Source organism: Eublepharis macularius, chromosome 1 (assembly GCF_028583425.1).
Source record: "Eublepharis macularius isolate TG4126 chromosome 1, MPM_Emac_v1.0, whole genome shotgun sequence".
NCBI classification, from domain to species: Eukaryota; Metazoa; Chordata; class Lepidosauria; order Squamata; family Eublepharidae; genus Eublepharis; species Eublepharis macularius.
The window spans coordinates 228,753,051-228,776,072 of record NC_072790.1 but is presented as its reverse complement, the minus strand read 5'-3'; the positions used below and the strand labels follow the sequence as shown (position 1 = coordinate 228,776,072).

General features: G+C 45.8%; 1 protein-coding gene across 2 annotated transcripts; it reads right to left on the bottom strand.

The window, feature by feature from the left end:
- Positions 1 to 13,691: 13,691 nt before the first annotated feature.
- On the bottom strand, positions 13,692 to 21,434 carry SSR2 (signal sequence receptor subunit 2). Of its 2 annotated transcripts, none has more exons than XM_054998088.1 (6): positions 21,357 to 21,434; positions 18,963 to 19,117; positions 18,449 to 18,547; positions 17,054 to 17,162; positions 16,158 to 16,235; positions 13,692 to 14,254 (listed from the first exon to the last, which is right to left on the bottom strand). In XM_054998088.1, the coding sequence occupies exons 2-6, from the start codon at positions 19,115 to 19,117 to the stop codon at positions 14,144 to 14,146; spliced, it is 552 nt and encodes a 183-aa protein (XP_054854063.1). In that variant the 5' UTR covers positions 21,357 to 21,434; the 3' UTR covers positions 13,692 to 14,143. The 2 variants fall into 2 exon arrangements, with proteins under 2 accessions (XP_054854063.1, XP_054853244.1); XM_054997269.1 differs by lacking the exon at positions 21,357 to 21,434 and adding an exon at positions 19,324 to 19,423.
- Between the last annotated feature and the right edge of the window lie 1,588 nt (positions 21,435 to 23,022).

Below are 23,022 nucleotides of genomic sequence, written 5' to 3'. Positions count from 1 at the left end.
CCCACGATGGCTAGGCCGAGACTTCCCATACATTCACCAGCTTTCCCCCTCTCCAACTGAGCCAAGCAACTTCTACTACAAATTGCCACAAGCAGCCAGTGAATAAGATTGCCAACCTCCAGGTGGGATATGGAGGCCTCTCAGAATTACAACTGATCTCCAGGCCACAGAGTTCAGTTCCCCAGGAGGAAATGGCTGCTTTGGAAGGTGGACTCTATGGGATTATACCCCATTGAGGTCCAGTCCCTTCCCAAACCCCACCCTATCCCTCAAATCTTCAGGAATTTCCGAACCCAGATTTGACAACTCTAGGAAAAATACTTACAATCAAGTGGCGAAAAGCCAAGAATGTTTACAACAGCGTGAAGAATAATAAACAGAGGGTGCTGGTCAGCATGTGCAGAGAGCATTTCCCTGAACACCAAGTTGCAATATCTCAAAATACCTGAGAAAGTATGACTCCCAACAAGAAAACCCAGTATGTTTCAGGGCTGAATAGGAGTATGAATATGGGTCTCCCCTCCCTGGGTCTGACACTCAGATCACTGCTCCGCTGCACGGACAGGATCTTGTCTCCTTATGCCACACCGCTCAGTACAGACAGCAACAGCTCTTTCCAATCTTATGCTACTTTATGAGACAGAAGGCCAAAGGTTACAGAGAAAGTGACGGTGCGGAAAAATCACGAGAAAAAAAATCAGCTACACCCTGAAGGGCAGCAATAGTAGCCACAAGACCAGGAACGGATTTATATGAAAACACAGCAGTTGTTTCCCACCCTGAAGCTCTACAAAAGGGAAATCCCTTTCAAATCAGCTCTACATTTTCTCCACTGAGAAAGGAGCCAAGCCTACCTACAAAGGTCCTCTTTCTGACACAATTCCTCAGTTCCATATGGGAAAAGATAAGCTCCTTAGCAGTGATACTGGAAGGCACTCTGCAGATGCTCAGAAGCCCTGTATCATCAATTTACATACTTTGCACTAAAACAGGCTTTGAAGCTAAATCCTGTTTTTCTCTGTTTCTCAACGGAACCCGCTGAAGCTGCAAGCACAATAAACAAAATGCCTCTGAGCATACACAGAGTGCGCCACCACTAAGCAGCCACAGGCATCCCCTCTAAGTTTTATCTTAGTAGAATGATCAGAGGATGAGGATTCAAATCCTGCAATCTTTTGGTTGACAAATTAAGCTCTGGATGCAGTTATCACCCATCAGATCTCACCGGAGTGGAACAAGAAGAGCACAACTGTAAAAATATTTAAAGAAGAAACTCTGGGTTATTTAACAACAATACCCCCCCCCCCCAAAAAAACCTTACCTTTTGGCAAGTGACCAAACCATTCCCACAGACTTAAGTCCTCCACTTCCGCAGGAAATCTTTTCACCTGAAGGGGAATTAGATGGACAGGGGTGTGCTCAGGGGATTAACAGCTCAGGGTTCATCCAGAATATTCTGGGATTTCTGTAGAGAGAGCCCAAACCATCTGTGACTCTCCTAATTTGAATGTTGCTTGCTGTCTCCAGCCTCCTCCTCCTTTTCCTCTTCCTTTTCTATGTCCCAGCCTCCTAGTCTGACACCAAATAAACCAGGAACAACAGCCCTCTCTCTCTCTCTCTCTCTCTCTCTCTCTCTCTCTCTCGACAAGATCCTGGAGTTAACCCTTTCTCACTCTCACCAGTAACTGTTTGAACTGTTTGTTTTTACAGCCCTGATGGGCATTCATTTATTCATTCCTTGCTTATCTTTTCCTTTCTCAAAGGAGCTGGGGGTGTGGGTGTGGAAAGACATAGCTTTCTCTCTGAGAGTGAAACCGGCCCACATCACCCAGTGAGTTCCCCAGCAGAGAAAATAAGAACCCCATTCAGATCCGAATCTAAATTGATGGCCTGTGATACACTTCATTGTTTGAAAGAGAAAATGCAGGGAGCGCTGTTCCTCTAGGAGAATTATGAGAGTTTGAACCCCTGATTGCCCCGCTTTGGTACCCTTGGGCTGACTTCAGCTGTACTAGAGTGAAATTCATCCCGCTCCCCCTTTCCTGTCCTTGATTTTAACCTCAGCGGAGATATGTGAAGTCATAAAGAGAGCTAAAATCACAGAAGCTGAGGAAATAGCCATTCCCGAATTCAAATGGTACAACTGAAAGGAATAAAAAAACAGGGTTTTCAGATCTGTTCTCTTTCTCCTCACAACCAAGGAGAACTGCACCCCCATATACTGAAAACATTTTTCAGTATACATGAAGGCGATTTCTCTTACTTTTGTTTCCCAGCATCCATTTTGTAGCTGCTTATTCTCTCTTTGATTGTAAACTCTGTGGGGACAGAGACCTGGCCTAGACCTAGGTCTAGTTACATTATGATTATTCACAAAACCATCTTGTACATCATAAATAATAATAATAAATAACCTTATTCTTATTATTTCTGTAGCTCTCTGTAACCTGAATAGATCATTTCCTCTAATCCATGTACAAGATTGCCAAGTTTTGTATGAAAGAATATAGGAAGCCTCAAGTTGAACAGCTTTCCTCCTCCTTCACTGCCGCATATGAACTAATTTTGTTCAAAAATACAGAGCCCCTAAGTATAGGCAGATTTTCCTGTCCTGTGTAAAGGGAAGCAAGATCCCTTTTTAATAAAACACACTCAAGGGCACAGAACTCTAGAACATGTGCAGTCTGCTATCTTTGAGTTGGGTTGCCAACAGCCCTGGAGAAAAATGTCCCACCCATTTATTAATAATAACATTTGTTTTATATACCACCCTTCAGGATAACTTTAATGTGCAGAAATGGGCAGCTGAAGCTTTTCATGGCACGCAGTTAAATAACATGAGCTGGCAAATAACATTAAGCCCAGGCAAGCAAAATGCCAACAGATCTCGGAAGCTAAGCAGGGTCAGCATTGGTTAGTAATTGATGGGAGACCACCAAGGAAGGCCCAGAGTCACTATGCAATGGCAAACCGCCTCTGTTAGTCTCTTGCCTTGAAAACCCCAGCAGGGGTTGCCATAAGTCAGCTATGACTTGATAGCACTTTCCTCTGCCACCAACCTCTGTTAAACGGGCAGGACATTGTTCTTCCAGCCTGCTGGCAACCAAGGCCAGTGTGGTACAGTGGTTAGACTGCTGAACTACAATCTGAGAGCAGAACCACAAGTGACAAAAGGCACAGATTGGACACTTGTCTGCTTCCCTCAAGTTTTGATGGGAAACGTAGGCATCCTGGTCTCGCAGCTTGGCTCTCCGGCTGCTGTCCAATGGACTTTTCAACTGTCACTTGTCCAACATTCCGCCAAGCTGCCTGCATTTCCCATCAAAACTTGAGGGAAGCTGACAAGTGTTCAATCTGTGCCTTTTGTCACTTGTGGTTCTGCTCTGAGAAATCCAGGTTGGAATCTTCACTCTGCCATGGACCTTGGATGACCTTGGGCCCGTAATTCTCTCTCAGTCTAACCTACTTCACAGGGTTGTTTTTGTGAGGAAAACAGAGGTAAAATAATATTCTAAACCACATTGGATCCTCATTGGGGAAACGCCAAGGTATAAATATCTAAATAAGTTCTACACATATGGACGCATAATACTGAAAATATATCCCACTCCCTCCCCCTTTGTTGAAAACTGGCTAGGGAAATCAAATTCTTGCCACCCGAAATAAAGCTTTCTGCCATCAGAGAAGAGACCTATAGGCGGGCCATGCAAGGTAACAGGTACCTGTAGTTCCACCCGGCTGGGAGGAAGCATCCCAGGAGAAAGAAGTCAGACCGCAAACAAGATATGATAACAGAGGTGAGGCAGCAGGCCATACACCTGAATCAGGTCTGCAAACGTCATGCGGAGGTCTCACCCTGTGTACACAAACAAATGCAAGCCCTAATGCAAGTGCAAACACGCACATATGGCAGAAAAGACAGGCAGGCTGCTTCTCGTGCTGGACCCTTTCATTTCTTGAAACGGGTGGGAGATAGTAGATAGAACTTTTTCCCCCTCCTCCATAGTAATAAAACTCAGGGGTACCCCCATGAAATTGATGGGCAGTACAGATGAAATTCATTGCATAATTCATCTGCTGCAAGACAGTCAGTCATTAGTTTAGATGATTCTGAAAGAGGGTTAGAATGAAATCAATGGCTATTGACTATGATTGCTAAATAGAGCCTCCAGGTTCAGAAACAGTATACCTCTGAACATCAGTTGGGGAACATTAGTAGGGGAACCCTGCATGTGGACTTCCAGGGGGAGAGAGTATCAGAAGGCCACCACCGCTGGAAACAAGATGCTCTTTCCTTTGTTCTGATCCCTCAGGGCTTGATTTATGGCAGCACCTGAATCCTGCACCAGCTACGGTTGCCAGCTCTGTTTCTTTCTAGGAAAGGTTTCTATGCCTCTCGCAGCTCTGCGACTGACAGAAATTCAACTAGAGATGTTTCCCTTCCACATATAGGCGCTATAGTGGGAAATTGGGCCATTGGATACATTTTTGATTTTGAAGTCATTTTCATGGCACAGAAACCCTACTGGGAAAATATACTTAAAAGAAAGGAATGTGAGATTGAGGCTTTTTAATATTATGGTGTCCATTGCTGGCGCTGGCACCACTTCCTACTTACACAGAATACACAGGTGTTTTTTTTAACCTTGTTTATACCCCGCTTTTCTCCCCAGTGGATACCCAAAGTGGCTTACATCAGAGCCAAGCTACAAGTGACGCCTTACACAGGTTGGACACTTGTCAGCTTCCCTCAAGTTTTGATGGGAAATGTAGGCGTCCTGGTTTTACAGCTTGGCTCTCTATTACAGCTGCAAGACCAGGATGCCTGCATTTCCCATCAAAACTTGAGGGAAGCTGACAAGTGTCCAACCTGTGTCAGGGGTCACTTGTAGCTTGGCTCTCAGTCTCCTCTCCTCTGTTTCTTCTTCCCAACCGTGAGACATAGGTTAGCCTGACAGTTTGTGACTGGCGCAAGGTCACCCAGTGAGCTTCCATGGCAGAGTGAGAAATCGAACCTGGATTGCCCAGATCCTAGTCCGCCGTCACTGTAGTCACTACACCACACTGGTTCCATCTTGTATCAGACAATAACATAGTCAGATGTGGTTTGTAGGTTTTCATTGATTTTTGTACATGCAGCATCCAATTAGGATCAGGACCAAACTGCACATGGAGGAGGATTTCAGCCTTTCTCCCTCCACAACTTTGCCAGCCTGAAACAGTTGTGGGGAGGGGAATACTGGGGAAGTACATGTGCAGTTCTGCGAATACATGGGTGTCCCCCCCACATAGTGCCCCTCCTCCAGAATGTTTTAGATTGGGGAAATGAAATAGGAAGGAAGACTGAAGTCTCTTCTCCATAGGGATTCCAGACTCGATCCTAATCAAGAACTATGAGATGGGGAATCCAGGAAAAACCCCGCACAGGTTGTCAGATGGCCACTAGAAGCAGGGATCCCCCACTGGTGCTCAGTAGAATGGAGGGGGGAAATGGCATTGTGTGATGCAGCAATATCGCTTCTGGCTAGGAACCAGGCATGTTGTTACTGCGTTGCATGAAATTCTAGGAATTTCCCCAATCTCTATGGGTTTTACTACAGAGTTTTAGGGAAATCCTAGAGTGTCACACTATGTGATGATGTCACTTCTGGTTATACAGCTGGCAGGGACACCATGTGAGACAGGTCTGTGTCCTCTTGCCCCAATCTCCTGCCGCCCCAACACACGTGTGATTGTGTTCTATCTGACACATGGTGAGGACACCAGGCACAACCTGTGTGCAATGTTTGAAAAGGCCAGTCATGTCCAGGATTAGAGGCAGGCCCTATGGCTGCTGAACTCAAACGGATCTCCACACTACATAGATCAGTTCCCCTGGAAGAAATGGCAGCTTTAGAGGGCAGACTACATGGCATCACATACCTGTTGAGAACTCACCCCTTTCCCAATTCCACCATCCCCAGGCACCACCCACAAATCTCCAGGAATTTCCCAAGCCAGAGTTGGCAACCCTAGCAGGGACACATAGGTTGAAGGTCAGCGACTGTCCTACCCCAGCTCTACCCCACCTGATGCTCTGATGAGGAGTCCCAACTTTTAAATGGGTCCCTCTAGCTGTTGCTTTAATATCAGTTTGATCTCCAGCCAATGTCCAGCGACCGTATAAAGCTTCGGCAGCCCATTTCCCCAAATCAGGCCTCTTTTAAAGGGACAGGACATTTCTCTTCAGGCCTTGGCAGGGAGGGGCTTTGGCTCAGTGGCAAAGCGGTTGCTTGGCAGTGAGAAGGTCCCCTGTACAATCCCCCGCATCTCCAGGTAAAAGAATCAGGTAGGAGGAGATGGAAAACTGCACAAGTTGGAACAAGGGCTTGAAATCCACCAGAGCATTTTTACAAGTGGAATGATTTCAGCTTATGGAGCAGCAGCTTTTCAACTCCCCCTTCGTGCTACACCTAAAACACCTCCCAAACTAGCAGCATTGGTGGTGGGCGGGGGCCATTTCGGGCTGCAGACAGGAGAGAGGAGATGAGAATGTTGTGCTCTGGGGGCAGAAATCCTTCCATCCACAGAAATGGTCCAGTGGATCCCAGCCACTGTGTAATATCCTGCAGGAACAAATAAAGTTGCCTTCAATGTACTTCGAAAGGAAGAGACTCCCCATGGAGAGAAAAATCTTTTGCAATTCCTGCTCTTTGAAATCTTTACAGGGAGATACCAGGAATTAAACCACAGACCTTCTGCACGCAAGGCGGGCACTATACCAGAGAGCTATAGGCACTCTCCTTTGTGGAGTTTTAATTTGTTTAACTCATATATTATTTTTTTTAAATGCCTATTCCACATTCTCCACAATCTGCCCAATTCAGATTTAACTGCTGCTTAGAAATTCTTCTGCAATTATCCTCAGGGGGTTGGCGGGTTCTCCCCATCCTGCACACCATTTCCTTCCCAGCAATGCTTTTCTTACCACCTTTAAAGCAAACAGGTGGCTCCCAAGATCTTTGTGGTGTGTGACAAAGATGGAGCCTTGCCAAGCATTTCTCCACTCGCAGCTCAGCAAGGCACAACCCATATCTAGTTTGGTTTTTACATCATAGCTCAGCTCTTGATCACGTTGGTGCGATAAGAGAACAGGGAGTGTTTCTGACCATGTGCCAAGTGCTTCCTCCCCACCACTGAATTGCCCCAACCAATCCTTGGCCTAAATATCTGGGATTATAGGGACAATCCTACAGACTGCATACGCCTGTGAGACTTCCCCATTAACAAGTCAGAAGTCCTTCCCTCCATTCCTCTGCATTTGGAATTTAGGTAATAGGAAACAAGGCCTTTTCCATGATGCTGCCCTGGTTGCGGAACTCTTTCCTTGCTGAGAGCCAAGCTACAAGTGACCCCTGACACAGGTTGGACACTTGTCAGCTTACCTCAAGTTTTGATGGGAAATGTAGGCATCCTGGTCTTGCAGCTGCAATGGAGAGCCAAGCTGTAAAACCAGGATGCCTACATTTCCCATCAAAACTTGAGGGAAGCTGACAAGTGTCCAACCTGTGTAAGGCGTCACTTGTAGCTTGGCTCTCAGACTCACCTGGCACCTGCATTAACACTTTTAGATCATACGATGGATCCTGAGGACCCACTTCACTGGAGAGAAGTGCAAAATCCAGAGTTAGCCTCCCTCCTTAATAGGGTTGCCAGGTCCAGGTTGCAAAATTCCTGGAGATTTGGGGGGGTGGAGCCTGGAGAGAGTGGGGTTTGGGGAGGGGAGGAGCCTCAGTGGGGTATAATGCCATAGAGTTCACTTTTCAGAGCAGCCATTTTCTCCAGGGGAACTGGTCTCTGTTGCCTGGGGACCAGTTGTAATTCCGGGAGATCTCCAGCCACCACCTGGGGCAAATCCACATTACTCATTCTAAGTCGCATGTTCCCCGCATTCCCCACGCAATCCCGAGTGCCGGTCACATTACCTCATTAAACAGACGCATTTCATTCGCATTTCTCCCAAATATGTGGTCACAGGTTTTCAACGGGAGTTTCACGGTGGCCGTGAACGGGCCAATGCGCAATTTACGTGGTTTTTTTAAAAAACCACCCCCCTTCCTGTCTCTCCGGCCGTTCTGAGAGTTCCTATTGGCTGATTCAACTTGCAAGTGCTCCGTAGTCTGCAAAAGACTGTTTTTGACTTCATAGCATTGGATTTATTGATTATGCTGTTTCTGAATCAAATCTAGTAGTTTGAAAAATCATTTTGGGGTGAATTCACCCTCAGAACGGACTCGCAAAACTTCCTTTTTAACTGTTTTTTATTTTTTTTATTTTATATTACTGTAATATCAAAATTATGAAATATCAAAATAATGACACTCCAAGGAAGTGAAACTTCAGTAAAATTCAGGCACTGAACTGTCCTGCATAGGAAATGCCCACAAAAGCTTCCCAAATGCTTCCAAATTTCCAAAAAAGAAACAGGAGAGAGCCATCAGTGTTGTCAGTGGGGGAAAGAGAGGCAACATTATCTTCAATGATGTTTCTTTATAAGGAAAGATTGAAATAACGGAAAAGTGCGCTCAAAAAAATTTTAAAAAATGGGTGGGGAAAAAAGGTCCCGCCCCAAAAAGCGGTTTTCGAGCAGCCGTGTGACCGGAGGGACGCGCGAGAAAGACGGATTGGAAGCAGGAATGTGAACGAAGAGGAAAAAATCGCGCATTGGAGGCAAACGGAAGATATCCGATAAACATGCGGGTAATGGGTGAATGTGGATTCGACCCTGGAGGCTGGCAACCCTACTCCTTAACTGTGTACAGTCCTTGTTTTTTTTCTCCAGCACATGATAAAACACTTTCCCAATGTTGTCATCATTTTTGCCTTAGGGAATACATTGTTAAAATGTCGCCAATGCGATTTGCTAGTATTGTTTACATAACAAATGTGGAATGTGTTTGAGTTTGGCAGTGTAGCCGTTAGAGGTAGGGGTGGGTGGGTGGATGTGTGTGAGAGAGGCCCAAGATCACCCAGCGAGCTTCCATGACAGAGTGGGGATTCAAATCTGGATCTCCCAGATTCTCATTAGGCACTCTAACCAAGACACAACCATTGGACTGCTCTTATGAATGGGAAGATTTCCCTCCTGCTCCATTGAAAGCGATCCCATTAGCAAGTTAGATCTAGAGGAGTCTTCATGCCTTCCGGATCAGCAGAGAAAAAGTCTTTGCCCTCTTGCATGGGACAGTGTCAAAAGCCCAGGGGCCATGGTGTACAGAAGGTAAACACAGAAAAATACCGTGTACACAAAAATAACGCTGAGCTATAAACTGTATTGGAATGAATTCTATATGCAATAAAGACATTGTATTTCTTCATATCTGCCTTTTCCCTTGAATACTAGTATTTATTCTTTATTGCATACAAAATTCATTCCATGACAATGGATATGTCTAACATTATTTTTGTGTACATGGTGTTTTTCAGTGTTTACCTCTTCCATGGACAGCCATTCATGTATCTGAAGAGCGTGATCATATCTCTCTTCTCTTCTGCAAGCTAAATGTACCCAAATCCTTCAACCTTTTTATTAAATTTGTTATTTCCTGGATTTATGATGTTTTATTATTTTAGAGCTTGCCTTTAGAGCAGAAAGATAAGGCCAACATTTCTTGAACGAATGAAGAGAATGAGCTTCCAGATGTTCCAATCCTCTGAACATGCACAGAGTGTGTTTTGTTGGTTCTAAAGCAACCACAGTCAATTTTTTTTTTAAGTCTGGATTTATCAAGTGAGGATATTTGTACTGACCATTGCTAAATCCAAATAGATTTCAGATTCAGGCCTAGTCTACACATACAGTAAACTTAAGATGGTAGAATTCTGAGATGCAAAAATGTCAGCCTGCAGGGTAGGGTAGGGTAGGGTAGGGTCCGGGAGGGGGAAGGGTTCACATTTTTCATATTTCCCTCCGTAAGAATTCCTCACAGATTAAAAAAATAGCACATCTGGTTAGCACATCTGGGAGAAAAGTTGTTTCCCTTTTATACAAAAGTATAGCCCAGGTGAGCCTGATCTCCGCAGACCTCAGAAGCTAAGCAGGTTGGCCTTGGTCAGTAATTGGACGGGAGACCTCCATTGAAGACCAGGCCTGAAGAGGCAGGCAATAACATGAAAACCCCACCAGGGGTCGCCATAAGTCAACTCTGACTTGAGGGCACTCTCCACCGCATTTATGCAGGGAAACTTTGAAAAATGTATTTCCTTATCAGCCGTCCTAAAGTGGTACAGTCTACCTTGCCACCTCCTTAACATGTCATTCTGCTGCAAGTGTACAGCAGGCCTTAAATTGTCTAGAATCCCCTAATTCCACATGGGCACAATTCAGAAAAAGTTCGTTCTGATTCCACACCACCCCCTTTTAAACCAGAGAAAGAAGAGTGTGCGTTTTGTATCCAAACTATATGAAAGTCTATAGCACCTCCTAGTGGACAAAATAGCACACATCCAGTTGATCATAAACCAAATGGTGTATGCAAGGATGCTATAGGCAGTTCACTATAGTTAGCCTTGTCCTAAGGTTTCATGGAGTTGCACATTTGGGGCAGAGGGATATTAAGGTACCTGAGTGCAATAGGGAGACAGGCCTGATCCTAGTCCAGTCCACTGGGTACACTGTGTTTCTGTTCATTTCAATAGTTTGTGCAGGAGAAGGAAGGCCTCAGTGGAAGAGGCCCAGGTTCAATTCCTAGTATTTCCAGTTAAAAGGACTAGGCAGCAGGTGATGTGAAAGTCTGCACCCGGAAGAGCAGTTTCCAGCCTGAGTAGACAATTCTGACCTTCATGAACTGATTTAGTATAAGGCAGCTTGAAGGTCATGGGGTATAATCCCAGGTCCTCTGCCACTTACCTCATTCTATGGCCTTGGGCAAATCATTTAACCCCAAATGTTGACATGGGGTGCAAGAGAATTTTGGAAAGGGAAGGTGATGGAAGCCTCAATCCCCTCCCCCCTTTTGATATAGGTCGGTCTATACTTCACACAAAGCAACCCAGCACCACAGGGCTGTTGTGAGGAAAATGTGCGTACATCAACATAAGGGGGAAAAGATATGGGTGATTAGGCAATGAACAAAGAAATCCACGACTTGTCTGCTAACTTAGAGACGTATACTGTATCCTAAAGGCTTTAGAACAGTTAACAGTCTGTTAATTATTCTCTTTTAAAAGACAAAAGAGCTGGTTCAAATAAAATTTCTTAGAGGGCTTCCAGAATATGCACAGGCTCAGGTCTGGGGTGGAAAGCCTGCAGGCAGCAGAGAATTCCAGCGTTCTCAGACAGTGGCTCAAGCAGCTGGTCTCCACCCACTTGTGGATCAGGCTGGGCTCATGGACTGTATTCCTGAGAGAACCCTCCCCATCAATCTCAAAGATCAATTTGAGATGTCAAGTCAGAAGAAAAGCAAAGGAGCATAGTAGGCCCAGAAAACTGTAGGGTGTTGAAACCCTAATAGCGTTAACTGCTCGAGTCCTTTCTTCTGCCATGAATACAGTATGTAGTTTTAGAAGGGCTTGGCTCAGTGGCAGAGCACTTGCAGGCAGAAAAGCTGCCCCAGGGCCAATCCCTAGTACCTCTTCTCAGGCATTCAGCATTGGGAAAAGCCTGAGATCCTAGACAGCTGCTTCCAGACAATGTAGTCTAGATGGATCTTTCCCAGATTCTCTAAATTGGCATAAGATAACTTCATGTGTTCATAGATGGTTCTTAAGCAAGCCACTTCTTTATTTCTATCCCCCCTTTCTTCCTGTGGAGCCAAGGTGGCTTTCAGAAATGAAAGCAGATAAAAAAACCAATGTGAAATAATACTGTAACACTTTCAAGGTTATTGGGAGTTCATTAGAAGTACTCATAAGCTCAGTAACAGATGAGGAGGGGGGTTCTAAGCAAGGAAATCTGTGGCTTGGTTTATTGCTTATTTAGAGGCTTATAATGCACCAAATGGCTTTGGACAGGTCAGAATTTATTAACTATTCTACCTTATGTTGAAAGAGAGAAAAGGAATGGGAGGGAGAGGCTCTCCCAAAGCAGGACTGAAAAGGCCACTCTTACCCCGAGATCAGAGAATTGATGCCACGCACAGAAGACAATACAGTACTGAACTCAATGGACCATTTTCATAGGTTGATCGTGAACATTTCTCTTTCGAGGCTTACAACTAGCCAAGGAAGGGGGACGCTAAGCACAGCATCTGTAAAAGTACAAACCTAGAGCAGATTCTTACCTGTCTGGCTGACGTCCAACCCACCACACTGAAGATCAGGTTCCCAGATGGTGGGCTCAAAATCCTTGGAGGCTCTAATCTCCTGTCCTAGGCACATGTGGTTAGGCCCATAAAAGAAACTCCCAAGTCAGAAGCCATTCGGAAGAGGCTGAGATCCAGGGATAAAGAATTTGCTCTGGTCCAAGCAAGGGGACACACCAGTCAGGTTTGCCCTATCCATGGAGGTTCTCTCGTTCACCAACGGAGCCCAGTTATTGCTCTTTTTTCATGCCGGCTCCATCCAAGAGGAGTGAGCCGGCAGCAACAGACGTTTGGCTGAGGGGGTGAGGAATCCTGCAAAGTGCTGCAGCAACAAAAGCCACAGTGTTTGCTCACAGGAAAAAAAAGCCTACGAGGGCTTTTTTGCCTACACCGCAGAATTCAGCGAGAACGGGGCCCCGTGTGGCGAACAGCTGAGAGTTCTGGCCTGATTTGTTCTCAAATCAGCCAAATTTAGAAGGCCTAAATAAACAGTGGGAAAACACAATGCATCACCGGGGCTCTGAGCATACCACAGCAGTACAGAAAAGACACTGTGAGATTTCGGCTGCAGAATGAGCTTCCTGAGAATCTGTTTTTTCCTTAAAAATACAAAGCAAGTTTCTAGTTCTTGTGAGTGCAGAAAATATGTTTGAAAAGCGTGGGAGGAGAATGCTGGCTGTAACCTCAGGAGCCAAAGGAACGGCTTAATAGGATTTCCAGTGACCCAAGGGCAGAGCTTCAGTAGCCCCCTGACTAGCAAAAGTATAATAAATTATGGAAAATATTAACCAAAAAAATCATGCAAAAAAGTCACAAATTCATGCTTCATTTATACGGGGTGCAGAACTCCTCTGGTCATGTTGCTGAATGCGCCTTAACACAGATTTCCTTAACCTCCATCTAATATGCCAACGGTCAACCCCACATTTTGCAGTAAGCAAATTATACATCAGGTCAAAAACCACCTTGGTTTCTCTGTCCCAGATCTGTGGCCTATCCTCTTTCTCCAGTGGTCTCGTGTTCACTTATTTAGGGGCAAAATTCACAAGCTGGCTTACAAAAATCGGCTTGCAAAATTCGCAAGCCGGCTTACATTCAAATCGCAATCTGCAAGTAATCAGGAAGTCCTTTAAAATAAAAAGGAGGCAGCAACATAAAATCCAGGGGCAGAGCTTTCAGGGCCTTGCCTTTTCCCATGACTAGTGAAAGCATTATGCATGTCTGCAGTTTGCAGAACCCCAACTGTTCACAGAATCACGGCTTCTTTGACACAGAATGTCCATCATTTCTTTTGCTCCTCTATACAACAGACGTGCTAAAGGATACCAACTTATTTTCCGTCTACTACTTCGAAATACACCAACTCAGAAGCGTCGCAGCGACTAAAGAGAAAAATAGAATCACACCAGATTCATCACTTGTGATTTATTTTTTTGTAATTAAAAAACCCTCCCACACAACATGACAGCGCTCTCTCTCTTTCTTTCAAACTAATATCAAAGTGTTCCAATTTAAATGCATTCGTGGCTCGGAGATCTCTCCTCCTAGGGCAAGCCTCTTTCTTTGAAGAAAAAAAAATGCTGGCTGAGAAAAGGAGGGGTTGGCGCAGAGGTGGTCTCCGTTAACGAAGCAGGATGGATCTTTCAACTGTGTGGCCAGAAGGGGACCACAGAGGAGACGAGAAAAGAAGGGGGGCAGCCTTGTGTATGGGAGGCTTGCTTCTCCAGCATCCTTTCAAATGGCAGCTGCTTCCCAAACAGCGACATACGAATTCCACATTTGAAAAAAGAGTTCTGAGCACGGAGCCGCTGTTCGCTTTGCCGTCACTCCCAAATACCGCCTCAGTGGTCACCTGGCGTGGTTCAGTTCTTCTTAGTCTTGGGAGTGTCGTACTTCCTTTTGCTTGAGTACCACAGCAGCAGGGGGATGCCGATGGAAGGAAGAGTCATGACCCCAAAGGCCGCCCAATCCAGCTTTAGAGAGAGAGAGAAAAGAGGAAGGAAAGAAATATTAGAAGTGAAATATTGCATCACGACGGTTGCAAGCATGGCCTCTCTGTGGAGAGCCAAAGAGCAACAGGCCTTGAAATGTAAAAGGAGGATGGCCATTCCAGGGAGGGGCTATAGCTCAGTGGCAGAGCATCAGCTTTGCATGCAGAAGATCCGGAGTTCAATCCCTGGCATCTCCATTTAGAAGAGGAACAGCAGAGATGGGAAAAGACCTTTTTATGCGTGAGACCCTGGAGAGCTTCTGCCCCTCACGGGAGCCAGTGATCAGCGAAAGGATTGTGGGTCTGACTCTGTACAGCAGCTTCACAGGGTCTATTCGCTCACCGCTATGTCATGCCAGCCCACGTGCGCACTAACCTTGCGGCTGAAACTCCCTTCAGTATATTGTGGAATTCACTGCCAACGGACATGATGATGGAAACAAGCAGGGATGGCTTTAAAAAGGGAACAGACGGACTCATGGAGGAGAAGTTCATCAGTGGCTACTAGCCACAGTAACTGAGGGAAAACCTCCACATTCAGAGGCAGTCAGTCTCTGAACACCAGTCCTAGAAGGCAACTTCAGAGGAAGGCCTCAGGCTTTATGCCCTGCTGCTGGCTTTCCAGAGTAACTGGTTGGCCACTGTGTGAAACAAGATGCTGGACTCAATGGACCACTGGCCTGACCAAGCAGGCCACCAGCAGTTTGGTGTAATGGTTAAGAGCGACAGGACTCTAATCCGGAGAACTGAGTCTGATTCCCCACTCCTCCCCTTGAAGCCAGCTGGGTGACCTTGAGTCAGTCACAGCTCTCCCAGAGCTCTCTCAGCCCCACCCACCTCACAGGGTGATTATCGTGAGGATAACAACAACACACTTTGTAAACCGCTCTGAGTATGGTATTAAATTGTCCTGAAGGGTATATAAATCGAATGTTGTTGTTATCATTATCTTGCATTGTTTATTGTATGCAGATAGATCAAGATGGGTAGCCATGTAAGTCTGTCTGTAGCAGCAGAAAACAGCAAGAGTTCTGTAGCACCAATATCTATAATAAGACTAACAAAATTTGTGGAAGGGTATGAGCTTTCGTGAGCCACAGCTCACTTACCTGAAGAAGTGAGCTGTGCCTCATGAAAGCTTATATCTTTCCACAAATTTTGTTACTTTTGTTATAGGTACTACGGGACTCTGGCTCTTTTTATTGTATGCTGCTCTTTAGAGCATTACTTTTTTCCATTCTGTATTCTGTCTAATTCTGTAATCTGCAAGGGTCCTGAGCTGAGAGCCAGGCTCGTTTGATCTCATCAAATCTTGGAAGCTAAGCAGGGTTGACACTGGCTGGTACTTGGATGGGAGACCACCAAGGAAGTCTGGGCTTTCTACACAGTGGCAGACAATAGTAAACCACTTCTGAATGCCTCTTGCCTTGAAATCCCTACAGGGTCGCCATAAGTCAGCTGCAACTTGATGGCATTTTACACACAATCAGCCTTGATAGAAAGACGAACAATACATGAAGTCAGTAAACAAATAAAGTCAGAGTTGCCCACTCTGGCCGTCGCTCTCCAGGATCTCAGACAGAAGTCTTTATTCATATCACCTATAACCTGATCCTTTTAACTGGAGATGCTGGGGATCGAACCTGGGACCTTCTGCAAGCAAGCCATTTGCTTTACCACTCAGTCATGGCTCTTCAGCCCTGGGACTCGGTTGAGACTCTAGAAGGAAGAAAGTTCCAGAGTCTTGGAGAAACCAAGTTTCAGTCTTTAATTTCAGCCACTGTTTAAACAGTACACCAACAGCACTGCCAATACAGAGCACCTTGGTCAGCCTGTAGAATTAGAGGCACTTACAGATTCTCTGAGGTAGGCTAGTATTTACTTACAAAGTGTGGTGAAAATCTCCTATCGAATTCTCGCTGGGCCAGGATCCCCCCTTGCCCTGGAGCACTGGTGAAGCCAACCTGAAAGATCAGAAGAGGGGAGGGCAATTAGTTTGGAGCCTGGAAATACCCCCCAACGAAGCTGTTCAAGACCTCAGACAGACACTCGCCCCACTGCCCAACTCCACTGATCATGAAGAACACCTAGATTGACCATCAGCTTGTTGCTGACCTTCACCCACCTCCAGGAGTTCCAGGATATCTAAGCAATCAAAACTCAACATGTGGCTATTGGTCAATTTCTAGCGGCCACCACAGATAGGGCCAACCACCACTACCACCACCGCTCATCTGTCTTTTATAGAGGTGTGCATGTCTGTGAGAGAATGATTTCTTTTTATTCCACCCCAACTGACTTGCATCTTTGAAGTTCTCCCTATAAGCCAGGTAAGGCCCCACTAAGCATCACAAGGGGCAGCCATTTACCCCCGACTCTAGATCCTCAAGGACAGAAGGTGGGAAAAAGTCTTGTTCCTAGATTGTGCAGTTGAATGGTCAAAGGTTCTGCAAGTTCACAAAACTCCCTATGAGGAACATGCATCCCTTTCTGTCGCCAGTGAGCACTTATGCATGACTTCCAGCAAAAACTCAGCTCATGGGAGAGAAACCACCTTTCCTCCTCCAAGTTCTCCAGGAAGGAAAGGAAGCCTGGTTTCTCTGCCTTTCTGGCAAGGCACTCCTTTTGGCCTTCTCTAAAAGAACAGTACGAGGGCAAATTTGTGATTTGGGGCAGGCGTGGCCAGTGCCCACCCAAAGTAACAAGCTGAGAAGCCAAAAGAAATGGACCCTGCAGACCTGGCAAGGGCCTTAGATTCCACCCCGGAACAAGTGATACTTACCACCACTTGTCCCCCTTCCTGCGCCAGGTATGTGATAGTAGCTGATGTGAAGTTGAAGTAGCCGGCTTTCAAGGGTCTCAGGACCACTGTGTGGGAGACGTTGCTGGCACTGAGCAGCCAGTGGTTAAGAAAGCAAATTTCATCACAGGAGGGGAACAAAAAAGGAGCCAAACTTAAGGGGATTCAAAGCCCAGGCTGAGGGGGCATTCAGTATTATTGCTCCTTTCATAGCCCCTGACGTTTGCTCTGTGGTTCAAAGAAAACCGAGATCCCAAGTCCTTGACCAGAGACCAGACAGAGGAGAGAAATGGCCGTCAATATTTGCAACAAAGCATTAAGTGTACGCTATCGCCAAGTGACGTTGCCTTTTATTTTTAAAAAAGTTAATGAATGAGACCCAAAGTTCCACAAGCACAACTGTGTTAACGGAAGCTTCCAACTCCCTGCAGTCCCCCAAATCACTGTCCCTAGGGATCAGGTGACTCTCCACGGCCAAGTGTGATGGAGTCAATAATAAACCAGGATCCAAAGCAGGTTCTCCAAAGAGACAAAGACTGCACTCACGGGGCTGAGTCCAAAAAACTCCAGGTTCTGTGTCTGAAAGATTATAGGTGCAGTGTTCATGGGCAGAGCACATGAAAATCCTGCACAATGCAGGGAAGGCATACAACTGCCTTGTTATGTGCTTCAGAAGGAGAGAACCACACACCCTTTTTTTCCTGACACTGCTACAAGCCCAGGCCAGTACAATAAGAAACCCAAGGAGAAGCCAAAGGGAACATGGAGGAGAGTTATGGGTTCTTTATTTGCTTCCTGAGAGATTAGAACAGTACTGCCAATCTTCCTCCAACCAGGGTCCCCACACTTTTTGAACCTGCAGGCTCCTTTGGAATTCTGCCATAGGTTGGTGGGCTCAGCCATAAAATGGCTGCTGCAGAAGACAACGCAAACCACAAAATGGCTGCCATGGGAGACAAAGCCAACTGCAAAATGTCAGGGAGTGAGATTATGCACAGCTCTGATAGTAACTCTTAACATTTTAGGCAGAAGCTTTGTTTAAGAGTATGCCCTTTAAAATGAACGTATTATTTAAAAATATTTTCTAGCATACACCTTCAGTAACATAGTGACGATCCTTGTGCTATGGGGACAGCTGCTGCAGAAGCAGCTTTTTAAAAATCTGCATAGCTAATCAAGTCTCCAATAGCCAATCAAAAGTCCTGCTGGGCAAAAGCCCCACTGGCCCTGCCCACTTTCTAGAAGCATTTGGCGGACACCAGAAACGGTGTTGGCAAGCACCATGTTGGGGACCTCTGCTCTACAGCGAGAAACATAGCTGAGACATTCAGCATTCTAATAAGAGCCTCCCAACCACCTCTCTGAACAAAAAGATACGGTGCAATCCTGTCCCATTTGACACTGAGCATTCCAGACACGATCCCAAAGTCTTCTGGAGGAAACGAATCATCAGACAGCTCCACTTCTAAGGCTGCACTGCAGATAAACAGATCGGGGTGGGGGATATATTAGGAACAATATATGATCTGAAGATGAGAAAAAAAACATAGAGAATGTATACTAGGGAGCTGTACATTCTGAATTTCCGGTTCCAAACTCAGGAGTCCCCACTTGGGTGTCAGGAACATGATTGAGACAAGGGGAGTTACTCCATAACTCTATGGGAAAGGTTTTAGTAGGCAGGCATTCAAATAGCTGGAATCAATTTTGTACTGGATTGTCCAAAAAGACTGCACTGGGATGCCTTGGGAAAGAAAACAGGAAGTGCATACCACCCTTCCACTCAACCACTGCAATGGTCCTTCCCTGAAAGATGGCATCCACCTGAGCCTTAAAGCTACCATAACGGCTCTTAACATGAGCCCTCCCTCAACACCTTCCCAGGATTTACCTGGAACCCACGTTGTAGATGTTGTACTGCAAAGTGAGGTCCCTGCCTTCCACAGCATATCTGTTCAACAGAGCCTTGGAGGCCAAGAGCCTGGCTCCTTCTTCACAGTGGACAGCGGCAAAGAGGACCAGCACAAATAGGACTAACAGCTTCATCTGCCAAGAAAGAAGAGAAGGTCTAATGCATTTATTTCCAGAAAGGAGATGGCACCAAAGGATGGACACTTTGGAAAAGAAACGGGAGGACGCTGGAAGCAAGCAAGCAAGCTACAGCACTACAACTTTCAAAGTGTGTGGAAAGCAATGAAAATTGAGGAGGGAAGCTAAGTGGCAAAAAATGAAGAATGTTGTGTCACACCCACCTTCATATAGCCAGGTTCATTAGGACAGAACTAGACATGATGTGAAGGTCTGCAATGTCCCCTTGTCAGACTTTCTTTCCTCAGATAAAGCAGATGCTGGTGCTTCCACATTAAAAGGGGGAGGGGAGGCCTGAGAAAGGGCTAACTTTTTTCCTCGCAAGTCATCTGTCCATTCAAAAAAAAAAAAGCATGCTCCCCTTGTGACTTTTTTGAGAGATTAAAAGAAAGGGTGGACCTATTGTCTTCTAACTCAATGAGAGAAGCAGCAGGTGAGAATGCTTGAGAAAACAGAGTGCTACAGTTACAATTTATCTTATTCAGAAAAAAAATTATGCCACCTCTCCAGGAACCTGCCTGAGGTGGCTTACAAAACAAAAATATAAACAAGGTATTAGAAGATATTAAAATCCACTCCAGTATTAAACAGACCCCTTCCTCCACAGTACACTTAATCTGGAGTCAGCCAGCCCCATTCTGAACTCACAGTCATTAAACAGAGGTCTGAATCCTCGCTTCACATCTGAATGAACATACTTTAGAGTTGGTTAAAGGTTGCTTAAAGACTGTTCAAAGGATAACTGCTCATTTTAAACAATAATAACAACCCTTCTGAACAAATTACTGCCCACTCAGAGTGGTGATCAAAGTCAGTGTTGTTATTATTCCCCACAATACAGCTGGGGAGCTGGAGCTAAGAGGAGTGGCTGACCCAAGGCCACCTGCTGCGCTCACAGCAGTAGTGGGATTAGAACCAGCAGAGTGTTGATCTTTAGCTCAACCACTTAACCACTATGCTATTCCCACTTGTAGTCAAAAGCAAGAAAGAAAACAAGGGAAAAAGTTTAACCCGTGTAGCATTCAGACAATACCAAGAGACTAGGCATATCAGGGGAAAGATTGGAACAGATTTCTGAGGTACACATTAAGATTTTGAAAAACCGTAACTAACATCAGTCCACAATGAACCCCAGACCAACATCTGGAGAAGCCTGTAGGATAACAACCCATGTAAGGAACAAGGCTTCCCATGCCTGTCCCAGAATCTCTTGCTTGCCTCCGGGTCTGCTAACAACCTCCCCAATCCCATCCTATTCTGCAACAGAGCTAACCCTACCAGGAGGTCAGGGGAGGCAGCTGTTTCAGGTGCCTGATCTGAAGTCCTATGAAGGCAGCAGGTCAGGAAACACGTGACCCATCCAGAAGAATACCTGCATAAGCCCAGCTAAATGGATGGGACAGAGTATTTCCACGCAATCTCATTCATTTCAATGGCTCTTGTGCAGACAAACTTCCCAGTAGATTGGCTCCCAATTCATTAGTGGGAAGCAGGGCACCATTATGATTTTCCACCTCAGGCACCATGTCATCTTGGGTCCAGTCTTTCCAAACCCCAACGAATGCTCTTTTAGAGACCCACTTTCCATCCTCCATGGCACAGATGCAGAGCATCTGCTTTGCTTGCAGAAGGCCCAAGGTTCAACTTCCAGTTAAAAGGATCAGGAAGCAGGCGATATGAAAAACTTCAGCCCGAGACCCTCAAGAGTCACTGCCAGTCAGAGTAGACAATGCTGACCTTGATAGACTGAGGGTCTAACTCACTGTAACGCATTCACCTATAACCACATCCTAGGGCACTCCACTCACCTCTGTGCTCCAATTCCATTTACTTCATTCTTTTTTAAAAACCTACTATGCAACACGGTCTAATCTTGTTTGCCACCCCTCTTCAAACCCTCTAACCAAATCAAAATTACGTTTCTGGGATCCTATCTCTCCCCCTCTAATGACCCAAGACCTCTCGCCTCAACTAGCACCCTTCCCTATGAGCCTCCTCACAAAGCCCCCCCCCCCCATCTTATCTTTCCCTAACAGCCGCTTACGTGTTTCTGCCTCCATTCAAACATGCCCTTTACTTTACTGGCACCCATACACATAAACACCAAACCACCCCTTTACTCCCTCTCCCAACTTTGCTTTTCTCTGCCAGGACCTCCCAGCAACCCTCTGCCACCCCAGGACCTGGATTCTCCCACCTTTGCTTCTGCCGCTGCCAACAGAACGGAAGAGAGCGTCAGCGCTCCCTCGTCCGAACGAGCTCGCCGGAACCCCGCCCCCTCGCAGGTGTCATGTGGTTACCCCTGCAGCCGCAGCGCTTGCAGGGAAATGTAGTTGTGGGGCTCAGCAAGGCGCACGTGTCTGGCGTTTCCCGTAGACGAAAAAGAAAAACCTCTTAGACAAATTAAGTGGGGCTAAAAGGTGCAGCGGCGCAATATTTTGATCGGACAAACTTAGATCTTGGTGGCTTTTTTAAAACGTGGTCTATCGCACCAAGGCTCTGTTGCTGTACGGCGCAACCCCTTCTACAAAACCCGTCCCCTGATGTTACCTTTCCTTTCCCCCTAATAATAGATGTGTGAAGGTTGATCTTCTCTGGAGGTGCATTCTGCCGATGCCGCTCATAATCTTCATATTTGAGAGGTGAGAAGACCAGCACGCCAAGATGGTTCTGTTCTGATGTGCTTAAACGTCCAGGATTCTGATCAAATCTCTCAGTATACATTATTTTATGACTGGTTGTAAATTGTAATAAGCGATTGTTTTATTTATTGAAAATATTTTAAAGCTGTCCTCCTACCTAACTTAGGGTTTCACTGCAATTAAAGTTAGCCCTTTGCACTTGCTGGATCCTGGCTGCTGTACACCAAGCCCAAGGACTAAGTTTGTACCACCCTTCAGGGACATAGACTAGCTCAGGTTTGTATAGATGTCCAGAAGAAAAGAGCCTCCCAGCTTTGGGTCGACATCTCTCTAGGCAACTTTGCTATTGAAACATGGTGTACACTTCTGGGCCTGTCAAGAAAGCTTGTTTGGTTGATATCAGTGGTTGAGATGGGACCAAAAGAGAACACGTGGTCTTGGATGTCTCTCAAGGCCAGAGCCCAGCACTTACCCCTGTCACCATCATTTGTGCCTCTGTAATTGTGTTAGTCATACTTCATAACCTCCGTTAGTGTTACAAAACTGAAAAAACACAACTCACGTAGAAAAGGGAAATTAGACTGCTGCAGTAGCCTGTCTTGGGCTGCCAGGTTTTTTTTTTTTTACTGGTTCAGCACAAATTTGTCCCTGTTGTCTGATTTACAGAGATGGACTACGTCTGAACATGAGAGTTCTGTTTAGTTGTGGCTAATAGCTGTTGACTGCTCTATTCTCCATGAATTTGTATAATACAAAGAAACTTACTCAGGGCTGTTTTTCTGGGGAAAGAGGTGGTGGAACTCAGTGGGTTGCCCTCGGAGAAAATGGTCACATGGCTGGTGGTCCCGCCCCCTGATCTCCAGACAGAGGGGAGTTTAGATTGCCCTCCACGCCACTCTAAACTCCCCTCTGTCTGGAGATCAGGGGGCGGGGCCACCAGCCATGTGACCATTTTCAAGAGGTTCCGGAACTCCGTTCCACCGCATTCCAGCTGAAAAAAAGCCCTGAATTTACTAGTGAATTGTGGTTATACAGGGAAGACACGAGCCTCACCAGAGATCCTTGGGAAAGTCACTTTTGCACAGCCTAACCTACTTCACAGAGGTTGTTGTGAAAACTAGTAATGCTGTAAGAATTGACTTGGCTTGGTAGAAAAGCTGTAGATCAGAAGTGACTACTAAACTTTTTATTTACAACCAACTCTATCACACTGGGCTAACA